The 19150-nt window shown below is 36.9% G+C and overlaps 1 protein-coding gene across 5 annotated transcripts in view; it reads right to left on the reverse strand.

Annotated features, from left to right (window-relative positions):
- The window catches only part of LRP1B (LDL receptor related protein 1B), a 675815-nt gene that overhangs the window by 240237 nt on the left and 416428 nt on the right, over positions 1 to 19150 (reverse strand). For all 5 annotated transcript variants that reach the window (XM_017830208.1, XM_017830207.1, XM_017830205.1 and 2 more), the window contains exons 7-10: positions 11501 to 11723; positions 8464 to 8635; positions 6202 to 6345; positions 4502 to 4738 (exon numbers count right to left, since the gene is read on the reverse strand). In XM_017830208.1, the coding sequence (XP_017685697.1) occupies positions 4502 to 4738; positions 6202 to 6345; positions 8464 to 8635; positions 11501 to 11723 (776 nt within the window). The remainder of the gene's footprint in view (positions 1 to 4501; positions 4739 to 6201; positions 6346 to 8463; positions 8636 to 11500; positions 11724 to 19150) is intronic.

A 19150-nucleotide genomic window follows, 5' to 3' on the forward strand; every position in this document is an offset into this window, starting at 1 on the left:
TGATAGCCGTGTCATATTTTTAAAATTGCCTTTTCCCCTTGGTGGTATACTCTGTTTGGGCACATGGCAGTGAACAAACAGCAGAGATGAATAAAGACAAATATGAAGATTATATATATGTTTTGTACATTAAATGAAGGAAATTCTTGACAACAACATAGAAAATAATTGAAAAATCAGTTTAGTTGTACTGAAAAGTCAGCAAGGTCTAGAATAGTTCAGGATTCTTTAGAGCTTTAACGATGTCTGTAACTCCAAGTGTGCAATCATCCTACTCCAGGCATATTGCTTATGTTAAATTAAACATCATGGAGATGTATGTATATATGTATGTTTATAAAACTGTGATGTATTTTAAAATTGCTAGGTTTTGTTTGCTGCTTTCTTTACTTTACTGCAAAGTACAATCTACCACCTGCAGGATTTTAATTGTAATTGGACCTCCCTTTCTTTATATCAAATTAACCTGAAATCGTTGTGAAAGTCCAAAAAATATTACAGATATTTGGTACCCAGCAAAGTTATCAACTAAACCTTGTTCACTTAAGAAACTACACCTAAATTTAGTAAATCAGTCGTGGGTGTAGAGATGACAGTACATCCTGTGAGACACGATGTAAGAAAGTTATGGGGAAAAAAAGGGAGAAGTTTTCAAAACATGTTTTAACGTTATTATCCATATTTCTGATACACCTAAACATCACTGTACTTTCGAGGAACTATTTTAACTTGTGATCTAAGGAGCTTGAGGGAAGCAATGGTGTCAAAATGCACCCTGCAGGATATGAAACAACAGTATGATGACACCTAACCCAGCAACCACCCAGTCTGACAAGAATCACCCCAAGTTCAGAACAGCCGAGGGTCAGTCGGTGTCTGAGAGCAGTGCCAGCACCTCAGCCAGGTCTCCCAGGCTGATGGACACTGCCAGTTTTATTTTCAGTCTCTCAGTGCCTTTGCTACATTCTTTTGAAAAGAAAATGTCAGAGCCAGCTGGGACTCTCTCTGAGAGTGGAGTGTGGCCTTTGGTCTTGGAGTGAAAAAGTATGTTGAGAAAAGTGCAAAATATGGAAGGGGAAAGAACGGAATGTTTCACCAAGGACCTGGAGCCCAAGGCTCACGGAGAAAATCTGCTGAGCAGACCAGGCAGCAGAGACAACCCTCAGCTGGGAAAGAAATGTCCTTGAAAGCTCTGAGGGGTCTCAGCAGGTTTTTTCCAACTCAAGAAAACACCAACATGACTAAAATCAAACTTGAGGACAAGGTGTTCAAAATGCGTTTTATTTTTATTCCGTCTCATCCTGTCATTTTGGGCTAAACAAAATGTTTAGTTTTTATACTAATAAGATCAGCTTTTTAATGAAAGTGTTTTGCTTTCTTTCCTTCTTTGGGAGACAAAACAGTGTAAATATGGACTCCACTGGTATCAACAGCAAAACTAAGTTTAGATTAGAATGTTAGATACCTCCTAAAATTTACAAGCCTGTTGCTCCAAACCTATTCAGTTTCACACAGTAGCTACTGCATTTGAGCTACCACGCCTTCTGTGGGATTTATGGAGCATATGTGTTTCTAAACTAAATACAATCCAAGTAAAAAAAAACCCCTCAAGTTAACTAGATTCTAAATATATTAGGAAGAGTTAAAAATAAAGATTTTTACAGCACAATCTTATAGAGGCAAATTTCATTATTTTTGTGAAGCTATTGTTTAAAGTTCACTTTTATTTCACTATCTAAAAGCTTTAAATGCATTCCTTACTTTTTAGATGGGTTTCACAACAAGTAGTAAACAGGAACAAAATAATGGCCATTGTGGTTAAACAAAATTGATTTGACTACAGTAAACCAGTGAAGCCCATTCAATATAAAAAGAATGAGAGAGCAAAATACCATTGTGATCATTCTTCACTTGCTAATCGAAAAGTCAACATTTGTAATTCTGGAAATACTACCAGAATTTTACTATCAACAGTAGTATGTGGGCTACAAATACGCTGAATATAGATACAAGATTTTTAAAAACTTGTAGTTCTAGCAGCAACAATTTGCCACACTGCTTTTAAATGTGAAACACATTATAAGCACAGCATGTAATTTGGTATAGAATAGCTTAGCTCATCAATGTCAGTTAGATCATGTACCTTAATAGTGCCTAAAATACTAGATAAACATAAAAACTGAGGAAAAAATAATTCTGCTCTATACCAACCAGCTAAACAGCATCCAAAGATCTTTACAGACTTACTTTGGCCTTGTTTAAGCAACAGGCATCCCTTGACCATCTTTATTAGCATTTACAGTAAATAACATGTAAAGGCTCACATCAACCCCCAAAAAACCAAAGGGGGACAAAGTAGAAAACCCAAGAGTTTGTATTTATGTTTATTTAGATCCCTTTAAAAATGTCTGGTTTGTTCCCTTTTTTAATGTGAAAAACTGATTTTATATGCAAGTTTGAAAGCTTAATTATAACAATTTCTGTTGCTGGTGGAAGCACACAGCTCTGGTAGTTGTGCTGCCAACTCTGGACTAGCCTGTGCTTTGGGCTGTCAAATAGTTATCAATACTATCCAGCAGTTTGTTTTCCAAAGTGAAGAATATGAAATCACAGCTGAAACTATATGGGAAATCAAATTCCAGCAGTGTTAGGTGCTCAGTGATCGCAATTCCCAGTCAACAGGTGGTAGGATCAGGCTCTTGTGTAGGCAAACTGTAATTATCTGAGTTACAGTGTTGTTTGAGTGAGCGTATCTGTTCTTGAAAAACCTGATAGTCACAAAAAATGAGAACTTCTACTCTGAGAAGTGGTACCTACCACAGGTAGAAGTCCTTAGCAACATGCTGTTCAGAGCAAATATTAAACCACCTCCTGACACACCTGATTTTCTGTAGTAACCTTCCACCAAGGAATGATTTAATCTGTCCCTGCTGAGTTCTTGAGACTTGACAAGAATAAAAGCTGAGGTGTTACAGCTGGAGGCCATATTAATTTTTTAAATCATGAAAAATACAGTAATAAATGTTCCTTAAACATACTTTAAAGTTATGAAACTACACCAAGTTCAAACTAACAATGTAAGCTCCTGGGGCACGAGGGGGTGGGAGGAGGGAATGACAGTGACACTTTTTCAGCCTTTGCAAATACCACCACCAATAATATATCATCAGAAAATCCATAACTCTTTTGGTATTGCATTAGTGGTTTTGCTATGTTGTGTGTATGTTCCTTGCTGCTATTATAATGTTTAAATCTACATATTGCCTGCTCCTTCCTCTACTCCACATTTGAATTACTTTGTTGTAAAGTGAAATATGTGTTCAGTGGGAGAAAGTGAGCAGTGGAAGTTCTGTGATGTACATTATCCATTCCCATACTCGCAGTGAAATGAAGAATCACCAAACTGACAGCTGAGTATTCCTTATTTACCCAGACAGCTGCCTTTTACTAAGCAATCACGTAGGCAGGGTAACGAGCCTGTCACTGTTCCTTGCAACTGCTGCTGAAGGGATCTTTGTGAAGACTCTGAGGAGAGACCTTACACCAAAAGAGCATAATATCACTGCAGAGTGCAGATAACTTCTGGGAGACTGATGGATTAACACACAGGTTAAGAATGACAGGGAATGAAAAATCCCTATGCTAAAACAATGGTCTTTTAGGTACTTTCCCTGTCTTGAGCTTCAATATACAAGTAAAGATATTAAGCTCTCTGAAGGCTAAGATGAATATTCATACTGTTTATTTTCTTGAGGACTAGAAAATAATTAGTTTAGAATGGATTTCAGCTGAGGCAGTTGCTACCTCCTGCTGAAGCAGTCCTTCAGAAAAAGGTCCATAAAGGAAGGAGAAATATGGATTGACAAACTGGAGGTTTTACCACTGCAACAGCACTTAGTATGACAAGATATGATTCCAGACCAGTGTAGTGGGAGAGGTGGAAACTGGAGAACTGCCAGTGTTTTCTCTCATTGCTATAATAAATGGTATAAATATCTTAATTAAGGTTCTATAAGATATTTAGGTGTTCCTGTTGCTTCCACATATACAATAGAAAATGCATCAGGAAAGTCAATGTTTTTTCTTCCCTAGTGACTTTTCAAGAACTACGGACTGTCTCACTCTGCCAAATTACTTGAATAAGCTCCAGAATCAACACTGTGATACAGGTTGGAGTGAAGAAGTCTTATAAAGTCCACAAGGATGTGGGATGGCTCAATAAATATCTATCTATGACACAGGAATTACTCACTGGTGGGTACAAGCTTAACTGGACAAAGTAAGAATTCACGGCAGAGTGACTTTATCAAACTTCACATTTCTGCCCTCAGGAACAATAAACAGGAAGCTGTAAAAAGAGTATCTCCAACTCTGCTCAAGGCCTAATTTGGATCTGTTTTCCATGGGAGATTTAAATAAAACTTTAATTTATCTGTAAACGTCAGTTCAGCTTCTCCTTGGTGGGAATCTCTGAATGTCACGATCACTTAGCATTGCCTACCATCTTTGAGGATCGTTTCTCGCTCCGTGCCATCAATTTTCTGTCGTCCAATTAGGAAACTGGTGGTATCAGCAAAGTAAATGTAATTGGTTTCGGCATGGAAGTCCAGAGCACGAGGATTGACCAAGTTCTCTATAGGAATCATGTACTCATCAGACACTTTGGTATTCAGGTCCATTCCCCGGATTATTCCTGGGCGTCCCTTCCCATAAAAAAGAAACAATTCATTCTTTGGTCCTGCAAAAGAAAGATTACAAACATAAACAACTGATGCTGCCTAATCTTCTTTACAGTGCATAAAGTCCCTGTTTAATTAACTGACACAATTAGTGGGGAGTAGGAGCATTATTCGATACTAAAAATTAAACTTTCATATATTCTGGAGGTATCTAAACTCAAAAAATCCAGATAATTATATTACCTTATTTAAAATACAAATTACTTCAGTGAGCTGCTTACATCTAATTTTATTTTTTTTTTTTTGTGTAAAAGTGCACACTGAAAAGCAGTGCTAGATCACAGAATAACTCTGCATCTGCTGTGAAGTGGACATATATAGCTCTGTAGACATTTAATTTTACAATTAATTAGGATTTATCAGGGTAATGTAGACCATGACTAAAGAAATCATTAAATCCAACAATAGAACTCCAGCAAATACAAAACACCATTTTTTTCACCTGAAGTTTTTAAACAACACCACCACTAAATAACACAAAAAAACAAAGAACACAAAAGATTACAGTAAATTTCTTTCAAATTGAAAGGAATACAACAAACCAACACAGATTGTTCTTCTATACTGCGATACAAAACATGGATACCAATATTTCCTATTTCTCAGGAGATTGCTTACAATTTAATGACTTAAGTTAATTACAAAAACTGAAGCTTAGTAAAGTCACTTTCTTTCTTTAAATATACTTATAAATATCCTTAGAGGCTTAATGCTACCAATATACCTCTTAAAATTCTCTGCTTCCTCTCAGGTTTGTTTTTCTGTTTGTTTGTTGGTTTTTTTTATGAAATTGCTAATGAAAACTGTATCAGGTTTGACTGAGGGCAAGTATATCCATCTACCAGCATCCATCAGAGTATCTAACCGCATGTCTTTCACCTGAACAAAATCAATACCATTTGATTGAGAAATGAGATAAAAAACAGCCGTTCCCCAAAACTTTCAGTGCCCTCCTGCTGGCTGTAGGTGACCAACAGGTTGTGTATATGTAATGTTAGGTATAATCACAGATGCACAAATCAGATTTGCTTTTCAAAGGATTATGAGAAAAACCTTGCTTGACTTATTGACATGAACAGTTTGCTTCTGCCTTACCAGTTGATTGCACGGGTGGAAATTGGATGTGACAAACTATTTAACAGCATTCCAGTACCTGTGAGCTGTGAAAATGGATGACATACAAATAGAGACTAATATTAATTTAAAACTTGTGATAATTTTTAGTGTTCTTTGAGTGGCATCCTGGGTTTAATCTGTCACTTCTGTGAACTAAGCCAAATCAAATCATTCTACGGGAATGAAAGGAGTACGTGAACAAAGTGTCAGGTACACGTTAAAAATAAATTTTACCCCAAAGCAGCTCATGTGATTTCCATTGTTATTGATAAGCACGCTAAGGAACACCCAGAACTACACCCTGGAATATTCACGGCTGGCAGACTCTTTGATTTAAATAACATACTTTTGCATGACCTGCCATCACTCCCCAGGATGAAGCCAGTCCTGCAGCGACAAGTCCGTGCTTTGTAGCTGCTGCTGAGCAGACAGATGTGTGAGCATCCCCCCGACATTCCATATGGGTCCACTTCACATGCGTGGCTTTTGACTATGGCGAGGGAAAAACAGCATTATTCACATCCATTTAAAGCAAGATAATTATATGCATCGGCATGTAGAAAGTTTAGAAAGAAAGAAAAAGGGAATTTGTGTCACAATACATCTTTCCCCAGAATAAAACTACAAAGGAAGGTGGTTTTTTTAAGATGGTACCCAAGTCAGACAAGTATTCCCCAGGGCCATCTCGTGGCTATCTAACCAGACCCAATGTTGTGTGTGATCACTCCTCCCTGAATAAGTTACTGCACAGTATTTTCTGGGTAGGGCTTCCCTGGGGGAGCTGACACTTCTCCCCTTTTTTATGTGTTGCTTTGCTTCATCTGGTTGCTTAGGGTTTTTTGAGGACAGAATGCACCCCATGCCAACACAGTTTGCTATTCATTGAGCTCCATTAAACAGCACTTTTCTGGGGCAATTACCTGGCCAAAACTAAAGAACAGAACAAGCCTTGTAGTGTTTCCCCATATGTACAGAATCAAAAAATTGCTTGGGTTGGAAGGGACCTTAAACACCATCTCATTCCAACCCCCTGTCAAGGGCAGGGACATGTTTCACTAGGTCAGGTTGCTCAGAGCCCCATCCAACCTGGCCTTGAACACTTCCAGGGATGAGGTGCAGATGTGCACACTTGGGACACAAATCCAGCTGAAGAAGCCAAATAATTGCTTTCTCTTGATTTCATACTTTCAAATGCACGGTTCTAAATTAGCAGACTAATATATCAAAATTAATTTTTAAAAACTCTTTAAGGCAAATCTGACAAGAAAACAAAATCTACCTTGCTATCCTACTAAGCTGGCCTAAAACAGGCCAAGACTATTTTAGCTCAATTTTTTTTTTTTCTGTTCTTTCTCCTTTCCCTCAAGCTTTTGAATTGTTTTTTTAAAAGAAGCAATCGAGTGATTTAAGGTCGATACAGTTAAAGGTAGACAGAAACTCCACCAAGCTGAGACAGCCTTTACAGCGAATCCTGACAAGCAACAAACATGTCCATTCAAAACAAAAGAAGTAGCAGAGTGAATAAAGGGCAAGAGGAGCCGAGTAATCACAGGATGTAATAAAAGATTACACTGTGCTCACATCTCTCCTCTACTCAACCTCTCTGACTCCCTCAGGAGCACAAGAGATGGGCCTACAGCAAGGAAAGAGTCTTTGCAGCCTCCTTCAGACACTGACATCTGCAAATCAATGCCCTCAGCAATAGGGTGAAAATTAGTTCACCCACTCTAAAGCAATTTGGAGTTTGTTCCCACTTCAAAAACTTCTCTAAAAGCAGTCATTCTGTTTAGTAACATCGACGTTGAGCACCAGAATTGATGTGTTGGCTTTTCTGTCTAAGCAGCCATGGCAACGATTTATTGCTATCAGTCACATCAAAAAATTCTCATAAAGCATCGCTGTAAACAGCTTGGATCTTGCTATCTCTGCACAAAGTTCCCCCAAATCACACTGCTGTTTTGCTTGCAGAACAGAGCCATGATTACAGTCATAAAGAACTATGGCCCTCAGAAATTGCTCCTTTACCAAAAATTCTGAGATTATAAAAGGGTTTTCATTCTAGATGAAACTGAAGATTTCTTTCACAGATGGAAAAGCTGATATTTATCCAAACCAAGGAAACCTTGACAGCATTTTCCTGGGCTGGATGTCAGGCAGTCTAATTGAGCACATCTTCATGCTTTTTTGTCAACCCCAAAGACAGGAGTTCACTGGAGGTTTGTAGTCTGTCTGAAAAGGAGGCCCAGATTTACCAAGAATCTCTGAGATATGAGACCCAAGTCTGTGGACAGCACTGGATATCTAAAAGTTCTGAAGGTGTTCAATTCTTGAGGTGTTGTGAGTGTGGAGCCACACAACACGCAAACCATGGCTCTCTGGCAGTTCTCAGTGTTGAATATTTAGGAAAGAGCTCTTAGGAGCTTAGAGACACAGGCAAACTGGCAGCAAGCACATAAAAAACTGGGCAGATGAAAAAGTAATAGAGAGTTTTGCCACAATGACAAATTTTCACTCCATTTTCTGATACATTTTTCTGGAAGAACTTCAACCACACAACCCCTTAATATCTGGTCTTAAGTTGTTCTAGAAAGAGTAATTTTGAGCTTACCTGCAGTTTGAGTTCTTTTCTGGTACACACGGATCTCTTTAGCATTGTCAAGTCTAGCAAGAGCCTGAACATCACTGCCATTGTATCTGTTTATTCGTAAAATGCTGAGGTTATCTGAATTAACTGTATATAAATAGTTTTCAAATACTGCCAAACCACACAAATGCCTAATCTGGAAAAGAAAAAAAAAAACAGTTTCATTATTTTAGCTCAGTATTTTAGGCATATCTAAGATTTGTGAACATCAAACATTACTGTGGATTGCACAGGATAAACTGTACAAAAGGTTTTCTGACTATGTCAGGAAATATTTGTAGATTATAAACACAAACAACACTACAAGTACAGTTCACATTCATGTAGATTGAAGTTTATAATTAGAAAAGCTTTGTACAAGAAAGGCAGAAAATTCAAATTATTTAGAAGTCCCAAATAATTTACTCTTAAAATTCTCTAGTTTCTGTCTTCTAAATTAAAAACTCCTGCATATTTTAAGTTCAACAGCTGCTTTTAGTATTGACTAATGTTCATTAACTAACTAAGGTAAATTAACTACTGTTAACTAGCATTAACTAATAAATATGATAAAGTTAGATATTTTTAAAACACAGTTTATAGGAATAATTGATCCATTTTTGAAATTATAATCAAATCAAGGCAAATAATGCAAGATATACCTGCTGAATATTTTCTAAAGTGAATACATAAGAAATTAACAAATTCCCTCAGCTATTTTTTTTGTTCCTTTTGTGTTGGTATCTTTGAATAAGCTTGTTTCTCAAAAAGTGAATTCTAAAATTGTATTTATCTGTGATGTGTCTGGGCACATTGATTAAAAATTACCTAATATTAGTAAGTTAGACAATCACAGCTCAGACATGAGTTGTTCAATAACCTAGAGGTTGTGCTTGATTTATAGATTTAGAAAAAGTAAAATGTCTCACTGACAATTTTGAAAGCCAAACAAATTAAAGAGAATTTGTTGGCAGATGTTCAGATATTCATAGGCTGAATATATTATTAATTAATAAATTGCTCACTACAAAGTATTTACTTAGCTCATTCACTCACAAATTCAGAGATACATCATCAAAAAACAACCCAAATTCCCCCTCCCCATCATGCACCAAGTATTTCAATGCATTCTGGAAATTACCACCCCAGTTGGTCAAACCTTGCCATTGTTTTCTGTCCTTACCCAGAAAAAGAAATAATAATTGAGATCAATGAAAATGTTTGATTAAGACCCAACAGAAATTCAACCTAATTACAGTTAGATGGAAAACAGCCTTGAAAATAGCGACACATCTGTACCAAATTGTAGAATTCTCCTCTGAATTATAATCCTTTCTTCCCTATTTCCATTTGTACTCAGTTTAAGTCTTTCTAATTTAACTCCCATGGGAGCTTCTATATATTAACTCTACTAAAACTATGTGACTCTTTTTCCAATGCATTTTATAATGACCTAATTATTTGAATTTGATTTATGCATTTGTTGTTTTTTACATCTCAGGAAGCTTTCCAGATATCTCCTGCATGAGTAGAAATGTTGCTTGCTACAAAGAATCGTCCTTGGAAAGCCACCCAGGTTATCAATCATAGAAGCCAGTATCATTTGGAAAGCACATCTTTTGGTGTACAATTGCTTGTACTTGTGCAATAAACTTTATTCCCTAAAATTTCTTGCAACTAGTTTTCTCGTCTGCTGTTTCCTTGGACTAATGAGGAGTAACTTGGAGAAAGAGCCATTCTAAATCATGTATAAGCAGCACAAAATCTCATGAAATCACCAATCTTTCATTGGAGTGGAAAGTCAACCCATACCTTTTGTGACAGCAGTGACCAACTGAGAGGCCAAGCTTTTTAACACCAGCCTTATTAAAAGACACAGATTTCATTCTCCTTTCTTAGCTAGCTTAGAGGAGAAACAATACCTCTGAACTTTAAAGTGTCCTTATTTGATCAAAATTTCAGCAAGAAGAGAAAAAACAAGTATTTTTGCTATGACACCAGTACAACTCTGTTACAAGCCTGTAGAAGTATTTGTTAGTTTTTTCTGAAAATTACTTTCCTTTTTTAAGTATCTATTCCAAAATGCTACCTGAAAAAAAACCACCTGTTATTCCAGAACTGGCTAAGGACTGGGAGTAAGCTGGTAAAAAGTAAGAAAGTTTTTGGTGTTTAGTCAGGTGACCTGGACTGCTTTTTGTCTCATTTTCTGCCTATTTTTAGAGGACAGCTATTCTAATCACTTGTCTCTTGGCAAATAGTGATTACTTGGAAGCAAAGAATGACAGCAGAAAAGGCAAAGTGTTTATTCTGTTTGCACGTTTTTACATACCCTGATTAACCTCAGGAAGAAGCAGACCTAAACATGATGCCCACTCCAGCTCTGGGAGTTCAAGCAGGAACTAGAACAGTTTGGTCTTTGTTAATTTTCCCTGGATTTCCATAAATCTCACAACTGCCAGGGAATTCTTCTTTTCTTTGCGACCTTGCTCGCTACCCCACTCTCCAAACTGAAATACTCCTGCTCAAAAACTCATACAGCCTCAGCAATTGAGTATATGACTCTGAACATCTGGATCAGCTGGAAAAAACCACCATTGCCATCAACAAAATAAGATTTAAGGGCATCCAGATTAGTCTGAATGGGCGAGTGGCTTTTGCTATTCTATTTCTTTTATGTTATTGCGCCTGTTAATCTCTCCTTCCTGAAGAGGTAAGGACATCTTGTCATTAATGATTTATTTCCCAGCATCTTTCCATCACCCCATATTTTCCCTCCTGAAGTCTTTTAAAATGGGAAGTGTGACTTATATTGTGCATTGTTAATGAGACACCGCATGGAAGCATGTCCACAGGTTGCAAAATGGGCTACAGTGCAAATAAAACAAAATATGCAGTGGATCTTTTGACACCTAACACATCTGAACTAAAGGGAAAAAAAATCTGAAATTCCTGTATCTGGTAGCATTACTTATGTTTATTTATTGATATTGTTACTTTTACTAATTTGCAAATAAATACCTACTTGTCTGCCTTTAATTATCGTGTGCCTCCTTCTCCCTTGATAGTCAACAACTTCCACGCTATCCAGATATATGTCAACCCAGTACACATATTTATTGATGAGGTCTAGTGCAAGAGCAGTAGGCTGTTCAATTTTAGAGTCTACTATCCAAGTCCTGTTCATTCCATCCATGTCACATCTCTCCACCTTGGCAGCATTCCCGTAGTCTGTAAAGAAAAGCTTTCTGTTGAAAGAAAATAAGATGTTGTAAGTTTTAAAGGGTGTGAGCAGAGTGCAAAGCTCCTGGTGGCTCTGGAAAAAGAAAGTTTTTCTTCTTTGTCATTTCAATGTCCCATATACCCCATATTGATAATCATAAAATTACTAAAAAAATTCACCGTGTCTTCCAACAAATTCATAATTACACAGAATTACCTTTCAAATGGAATGTACAGAAGTTCTAAATGCATTTTCTTACACCACAGATACAGCATGTAATACTTTCAATTACAATCTGAAATATATTTTTAACCATCATTTGTAAAAAATGGCAAGGAAGTTACAAATAACAGAGTGGCAAAACCACAAAGCACTCACATGATTTGGAAAACAATTCATTGCATATGAGGTATAACAAATACAGTGATCCACACTCTCAGGTTTTTGAAAACGCATTTCTAAAGGAGATGCTTTAGTCTGTGGTGCATTTGTATCCAGCCTTGGAATGGTGTTCAGGCTTTAAAATGTTTCCACAAATCCAGTGAGTCATTCCATCCAAGAAAAATGGGAAACTATCAAAGACTTAAAACTGCTACTAAAGCTTCCTAACCCGATACTTTATTAGCATTCACTGGGTTTAGTACACGCAAATCAATTTTGATTAACCTGACAATATTTTAACAAGATTACCTATTTGTGAGAACAAATTACACTTGCAAGCTGAGGACCACCTTGCCATGACTTTAACATGCTGTAAAGAATAATCTGATTCCAGGCTGAATGTCACTAAAACTACTTCAAGAATCAGGATTTCATTTTCTGAATGAAGTGAATTATCTCCCAGTTATTAACACTAATGGGAATAACATTGGATCAACTGCATATAAACCTGGAGATATCTTTATGCTAAAGAGCATTAATTTATAGCCTTGTAACCTCTCATAAAAATTCAGCATTGTAACATGTTTTAGGCTGGAAAGAATACCTTTGCTAAACAGCCAAATGAAACCCATACCCTTTATTTTTGCCATCTTAAGTAAGAATACATTTTATATGCAACTAAAATGTTTCAAGTGTAAAATCTGTGAATTAAAAAAAGTATTAAAAATATTAAAGGCAGGGAATCATCTATAGTCTATGTACAGCAGCTGTCAAATGCCAAAATGAATTGATCTCAGAATCATAAAATAGGGCCGGAGGAGAATCTGAAAGGTCATGCAGTCCATCACCAGGCCATAAGGCAGAATAAATTTTACCTATAAGATGCCTGAGGGATAACTCCATTCCTGACAAGGGTTTCTATTTATCAAAATAATCCCAAATTCCTGTCTTGTCCTTCACTGTCATTCTGCATCCCAGCTGTACTTTAAGAACACTTTTAAAAACACACACTTAACATTCAGGTCTATATAAATCAAAATGTGCATAGTACAGAATATGTGCAAAGTAAAAATCACTCCTGCAAAGTAAATGTTTAATTTGTAATGAAAATAGCCAAAAACCCTGTGTGTATACAGAAGCATACACACTTATTTATGCATATATGCATTTCATCAGCAGGGACAAGGCCAACACCAAATACATTGAAAATAAGTTGCTAAAATATTGGATGTACTCTAGTCTACAATCTGTACTTCTGGGGATTTAATTTAGGTTATTTCGTGTAACTTTGTATCTCAAGGTTCGATAATTCAAATAAAGCTTGTTTTGCAGTCATAGAACCAAATGGGTTTGCTCTGATCAGGCACAGGCACACATACACACACACAGATATACAAATACACACACACATGGATATACAAATACACATCCACAAACACAGCAGTTACAAAGGCCTGAGGTTTGACTTGAGACTGACTCCTTATTGCTTAGTGCTCAGAGTTTATTAAAGACTTAACATTTCTACAGACTAAAATACACATTAGAATTAATAATCATTTGCCTTTTACAACAAGATTATCTTTTCAGATCAGGCAAAAAATAAAATGTTTTTATGTCAATAAAAAATACATCCAGTTAAGAATAATTTAAGAGACTCCTCCACCTTTCTGGGATGGGGTCCATGTCTTTGTTTTCTAAATATCTGTTTTATATTAGCATCATTTGTACTTAGGAAGCAGCATGACTTCATGTGTGAATGACATTCCTTTTATTCTAAAAATCGTTATTCTTCTCCTGGAGAGTGACAACAATAAAACTTTTTAATTAAACGAAGAGGTAAAAGATAGAACAAGAAAGTAGTTGCCTCTCCGCTGCTGTACGATCAAAGAGTTCTGAAAATTAAATTAAGAAAACTAAAAGCTTTACTGTGTAATCTTGAAAAGTAATTCTGTGTTTAAAGACTAATGCAGATTTTTAGAATGAGGTTTAAACGGGAATTGCATTTCTAACACATGAAGTGGACCCACAATTACACTGTATTTCCTTTGCCTTGGGAGCTCTCAAGGATGCACTGTACCAGTATTTATGTCAGCTCAAGGCTAGTTTTTCTGCTCACAAATGATGCTGGATTTGCCTCTCCATTTTCAGCAGAGGGCAATGAAACCTTTCATCCATTCACAGAGGAATTTCAGCAGGAACTGACCATGTGCATGTCCCTGTACAGCCCAAGCACCATGCACTAATATTGACCTTGAGGGATGGGCTTTGACAGGGTCAGGAAGAGCTGTGTTCATTACACCCTTAATTTCCTGATACTGCCAGCAAGGATGCTAATTGAGGCTGCTATAGCAGTAAAAGTTTTGGCAATAAATTGAATTTTATTAAGGTATGTTATCTTTTGAAAGCTATAGGCTCCATCATGCGTGGAAATTCTGAATATTCTCCAAGCTCTTTGACACTGCACAGACCCCATATTCTGCCTGTAGTTAATCACCATCTTTTTCATCAAGTCCTGGTGCTTTGCAGGCATCTTATGCTACTCTTTTTTCAAACTTTTTAAATTCATAAAAGCATTTAGCTGTTTGGACTCTTCCAGAATGGTTTCATTGTTGTTCCAGCAGTTAGGAATCTAAATTTATTAATTAATAATGATACCTTCTAGGCTAAATTACACCTACTGGTTTCTGCAGCTCACTTATTTGGCTTAAACAGTTATTTTCACCTGGCTTCCCCTCCAGAGATATTTCTAGCTGGCAATTGAATTCTTTCACTCTCTACCTTGCAGCTGAAGACAAGCAAGGAAAGGCAGGCTTTCTCCTCTCATAAGATGTTCTCTTTACGTTGCCCTTCTGTGCAGTTATCCCAATTTTAGGTCAGTTATTGAACAAGAGTGGTCAGCAGTGGGTGCACTGTTCCAGATCTGACCTCACCTGTGTCTGCACAATGGAACAGCAACTTCCCTGCCTCAGCTGGAGATTCAGCCATCACTGGATGACATTTCCTATTTTCACAGCTCTATTTCACTGCTGATTTACACTCATCCTCTCACCAGCTATTACACACACCCTCCTCCTTCTGCTGATTTCTCAGGGTCCAGTTGACTTTCTCCAGTCTATGAAATACAACCTATTTCATAACTTAACAACTCAGTCTTAAAAAGTCATGGATGGAGGTTTTCCAAAAAGTTTGGTTTCAACTAGGAATATGCAGAGACTGTTCCCTCCACGTCTGAGCAATGACAACTCTCTAACATTTTAAAATATCTTCACTGACAAACCCACTGACTAAAAATAGCAATAAAATCATGTTGCCAAATAAAACTAATTCCAGAGGAGAAGAATGTTTTCATGAGACAAAAGTGACTCTGAACTTCCCATCCCTGCTCTCATACCACCGGTCACAGATTCATCTTTTCTTCATTATCAAGCCCCAAAAACATGTAAGGAGACCCTCAAAAGGCCTGCTGTACTTTCCTGACAGAGAAATCTGTCCGTAATAGAAAATTCCTTTCAGACCCAATAGTTACTGTCTTAGTTCAGCTGCCAACTCCTTTACCGCCACTGGCTTTGTTCAGAAATGTCTCTCTTGTCACTTCCTTTTGTTTTCCAAACTTTCAGTCACCACATTCATAACCCACCTATTTAATTAGCTGAGAAAAAAATGTTTTCCCTGTAAAGCTACATTTGGGTACTTGCATGAATGAAAACTCTTAATTTCTGATGCACTTCAGATGCCAAACACTGCATAGCACAATCACAGTTTAGGGGGAAAAAAAACCCAATTCTGCAGCTCTTTGCCAAAAAGAATCCATCACCCCTGTATGGAGCAATAAGGTATCACGAGGTACTTTTTGATTTTTTCCTGACTCACAACTGTGCTTCACAGTTGAGTGTATTCGTGTGCCATTATTATTATTATTTATGCTTATTTCCCTCCTCAGTCTCTCATAACTCTTTATAAGAGGGAAGAGACACACAAGCTGGGAATTGCTGGGGTAGATTTTGAAGGAAAGAATGACAGAGAGCTTGGCAGTTCACAGAGCAGAGTGAAGAGTAGTGCAATATTATAGGAAGTAAATTAGTAAAGTACTTATAGAAAAAAGAATCTTTATTAGGCAAAGTTACTGCTGTGGACCAGACCTATCTAGAACAAAGTAAAATAATTGCTACCATACCAAAACAGGAGCTAAGAGTAGAAAAGGACAATATTTAATTTTCAAAAATTACACTGAAAGGATCATTTTCAAGACAGAAGGCTGCTAGAGGTAATTTGTTGATCTTGTAAATGAGCAAGTGACAAAAAGTAAGAGGCTTTTTTCTAATTTAGGAGAGGGATTATGTTGTGGGAAAAAACTCTGAATTGGAATTAAGAGAAATGGTGTGCAATTTAATCTGTTTAAAACATCTTTGGCATCGAGTGGCACCAGACAGATATACTGTAGGACAAACAGGATAACTAAACTTAGGGGTACTGTGGTGAACAAGGAGCCTTCTTCAGAGGAGGTGATCAAAACACCTAATTAAAAGGACTGTGTGAAAACATCTGTGGGGCTCTCTGCTTGTAAATTCCAACTTGTGGTATCAGGTGATCTACTTAACTGGATTCTCAGAAGGGAACTGCCTGTATCTGATTTCTACCGCATTTAATAAAAATAAATGTGATTTGATTTGATTTACATTAAATTCAATTAATAATATGCTCTATAGCAGGGTCCAGGAACATTTTACCCTCTGTTGATATTTAGGTTGAATTCCGGGTTCAGTAATTTTCTTTTTCATCCACATCTAAAGCAGAAGAAATCAGCTGCTCTCAGATCAGTCCATTTTTGGTAGTAAATGAGCCCTGTTCCTTAGTGTCCCAGACAGATCTTAGGTACTTGAAGAGCATTACTTGCTAGCACACACACATTGAAAGCAATTCTCAGATTTGAGGCAAAGGATATTTTTTCCTCAGGGCAGGAACACAAATATCATTGGATTTGGGTATTTGGGTTACTCCTTCCCCCAGCCTCTTTCTAACAAAACGAAGCATCCATCACCTTGAGAGTAAATTCCCCTGGCAAACTCACACTATATTAGGGGTGTTAGAAACTAGAAGTCTCTCCAGCAACGTGGATTAATTTTTTGTAACTGAAATTGGAAGCAAACATTGGGTGGATGTTTTTGTGCTCCATAGGAGTGAACTTCTATTAAAGCTCTGCCGTGATATCTGCAGAGTAAGGCAGGACATATGTTCCAAATGTTCCTGGTATTTTGGAAATCTAGCAGTGAGTAAAATAATAATGGTTTCTTCTCATAGAGAGTTGCAGGTGTAGTGCCACACAGGAGGGGTGAGCTGCAGACAGAAGTAAAACCCAGTCAGACAAGTCATTCTCACCACACAGAGCCAAGCTCCACTCACTGCTTGTGGCACAACAGGCACAATCAGCAAAAGCTCAACCCCAAGTGCCTTAAGGGGGACATTTGTAATGAAATACCCTTCTCTTTACAGGGAAATCACCAGTTCAAACAAAGGTTTTTTTATTTGCAGCAAAGGGGATGGCAGTGTGAGCAGAAAACGGGGAAAGTAGCTGTGAATTTGGGGATGGATTGTAAAAAGAGTCAATCTGGTTCACTGCTAAAGTAGCTACAAATTGTCATTAGGTTGTTTTTCCTCCAAACACTGTCCATCTATAGAAGTATGCCTGGTATACAAGGCTAAATCGGTTTCCTATCAATAGGACCCCTACAATACAATTTCCTTACAGACACAGTAATATGAATTTTCAGAGATGTTATAAAGTGACTGTAATTTGATAATTTAGGACTGTGATTTATTACAGTCTTATGACTACACTCTGTTGTTTCCTACTTTCAAAAAAAAAAAAACCAACAAAAAAACAAAAAACAACCCTGCCTATTATTTTTCAAGTTTGATCCTTTCCACTATTGAGGGAATAAAAGCCTTCACTTTCTTTTGTCTTAGAGATGTCAATCAAATATACATAAAGTTTTAAATTTCATAGTAATCTTAAAAGATTTTGTCTCCTCCCTTTTCCACCCACAAATGCTTTCTCTGCAGGGACAGAACTGTAGATGCCTCTCCAGTGCACCCATCTACCACCTCTGGATGCTGCAGAAATAATGTAGGATGGTAAGATATATGGCAATTTTCTTACACAAAGCTATACTTCTTCATGAGTAAACATTTGGTAAACCCAAATCAACCCTACCACATTCTCTTTCTTGCTCCACTTATAAATAGGTGTGACTGTCTGGACATGCTGAAAAAATGCAAACCTGGAATATAACAGCAATAAATCAAACACACAGAGAAATGAAAATTCAATTCATAAGTTTTGCTGGAGGACAGAAATGTAAAAAAAAAAATTGTCTTATACTTGTTCTCATCACAATAGTTGCCTGTGTTTTTCTCTCATCAACAACAAGACTAAAGTAACTTGTAAAACTTCCTCCCTTAGCACGTATCAAATTTATACTTGCTTAACCTGCTTTCTGTCTAAATACAATTCAATTTCTTTTCTTTAAAATCATGCAATTATCTTGAGTAATTTTGTGCACAAAGTAATTTTCTCAACAAAAAGATGTTGCCTGAATTTTGCAAATTTATTCCCAATATAAAATTTTAGTAAGTAAATCAAATATTAACTTTTCAGTCGCTTTTTTTTTTTGGTTTCCATAACTATAGGCAAAGTTTTAATAACTGTCAGTTTGAAATGAAAGACACATTGCAGATGTATTCCTGGATTCATTAAGGGCCCTGAGCATTAGTATTTCATTTGTCAGATTATTGCTATTCATCTGAAAATGTAAGGATTCAGATGCAGAAATCTGGAAGTAGATTCCTTTCAGACTGCAACTGTATTTCCCTATTTGTTACTGCAAGCTCATCAGTTAGAATAAGAATGAAGAAACATTGATTATTCCCATTTTATCACAAACCAGCTGTGCCAAATTGATGTGTTGATCCACTGAGATCCAATGAGAAAACTCACTTTTAAAAACAAAGTGCCATGTAACATGGTTTTATATCACCATTTAGGCAGACTTTTAATGTGACATCCAAATAGTA

Source organism: Lepidothrix coronata, unplaced genomic scaffold (assembly GCF_001604755.1).
Source record: "Lepidothrix coronata isolate B3197 unplaced genomic scaffold, Lepidothrix_coronata-1.0 Scaffold175, whole genome shotgun sequence".
Lineage (NCBI taxonomy): Eukaryota > Metazoa > Chordata > Aves > Passeriformes > Pipridae > Lepidothrix > Lepidothrix coronata.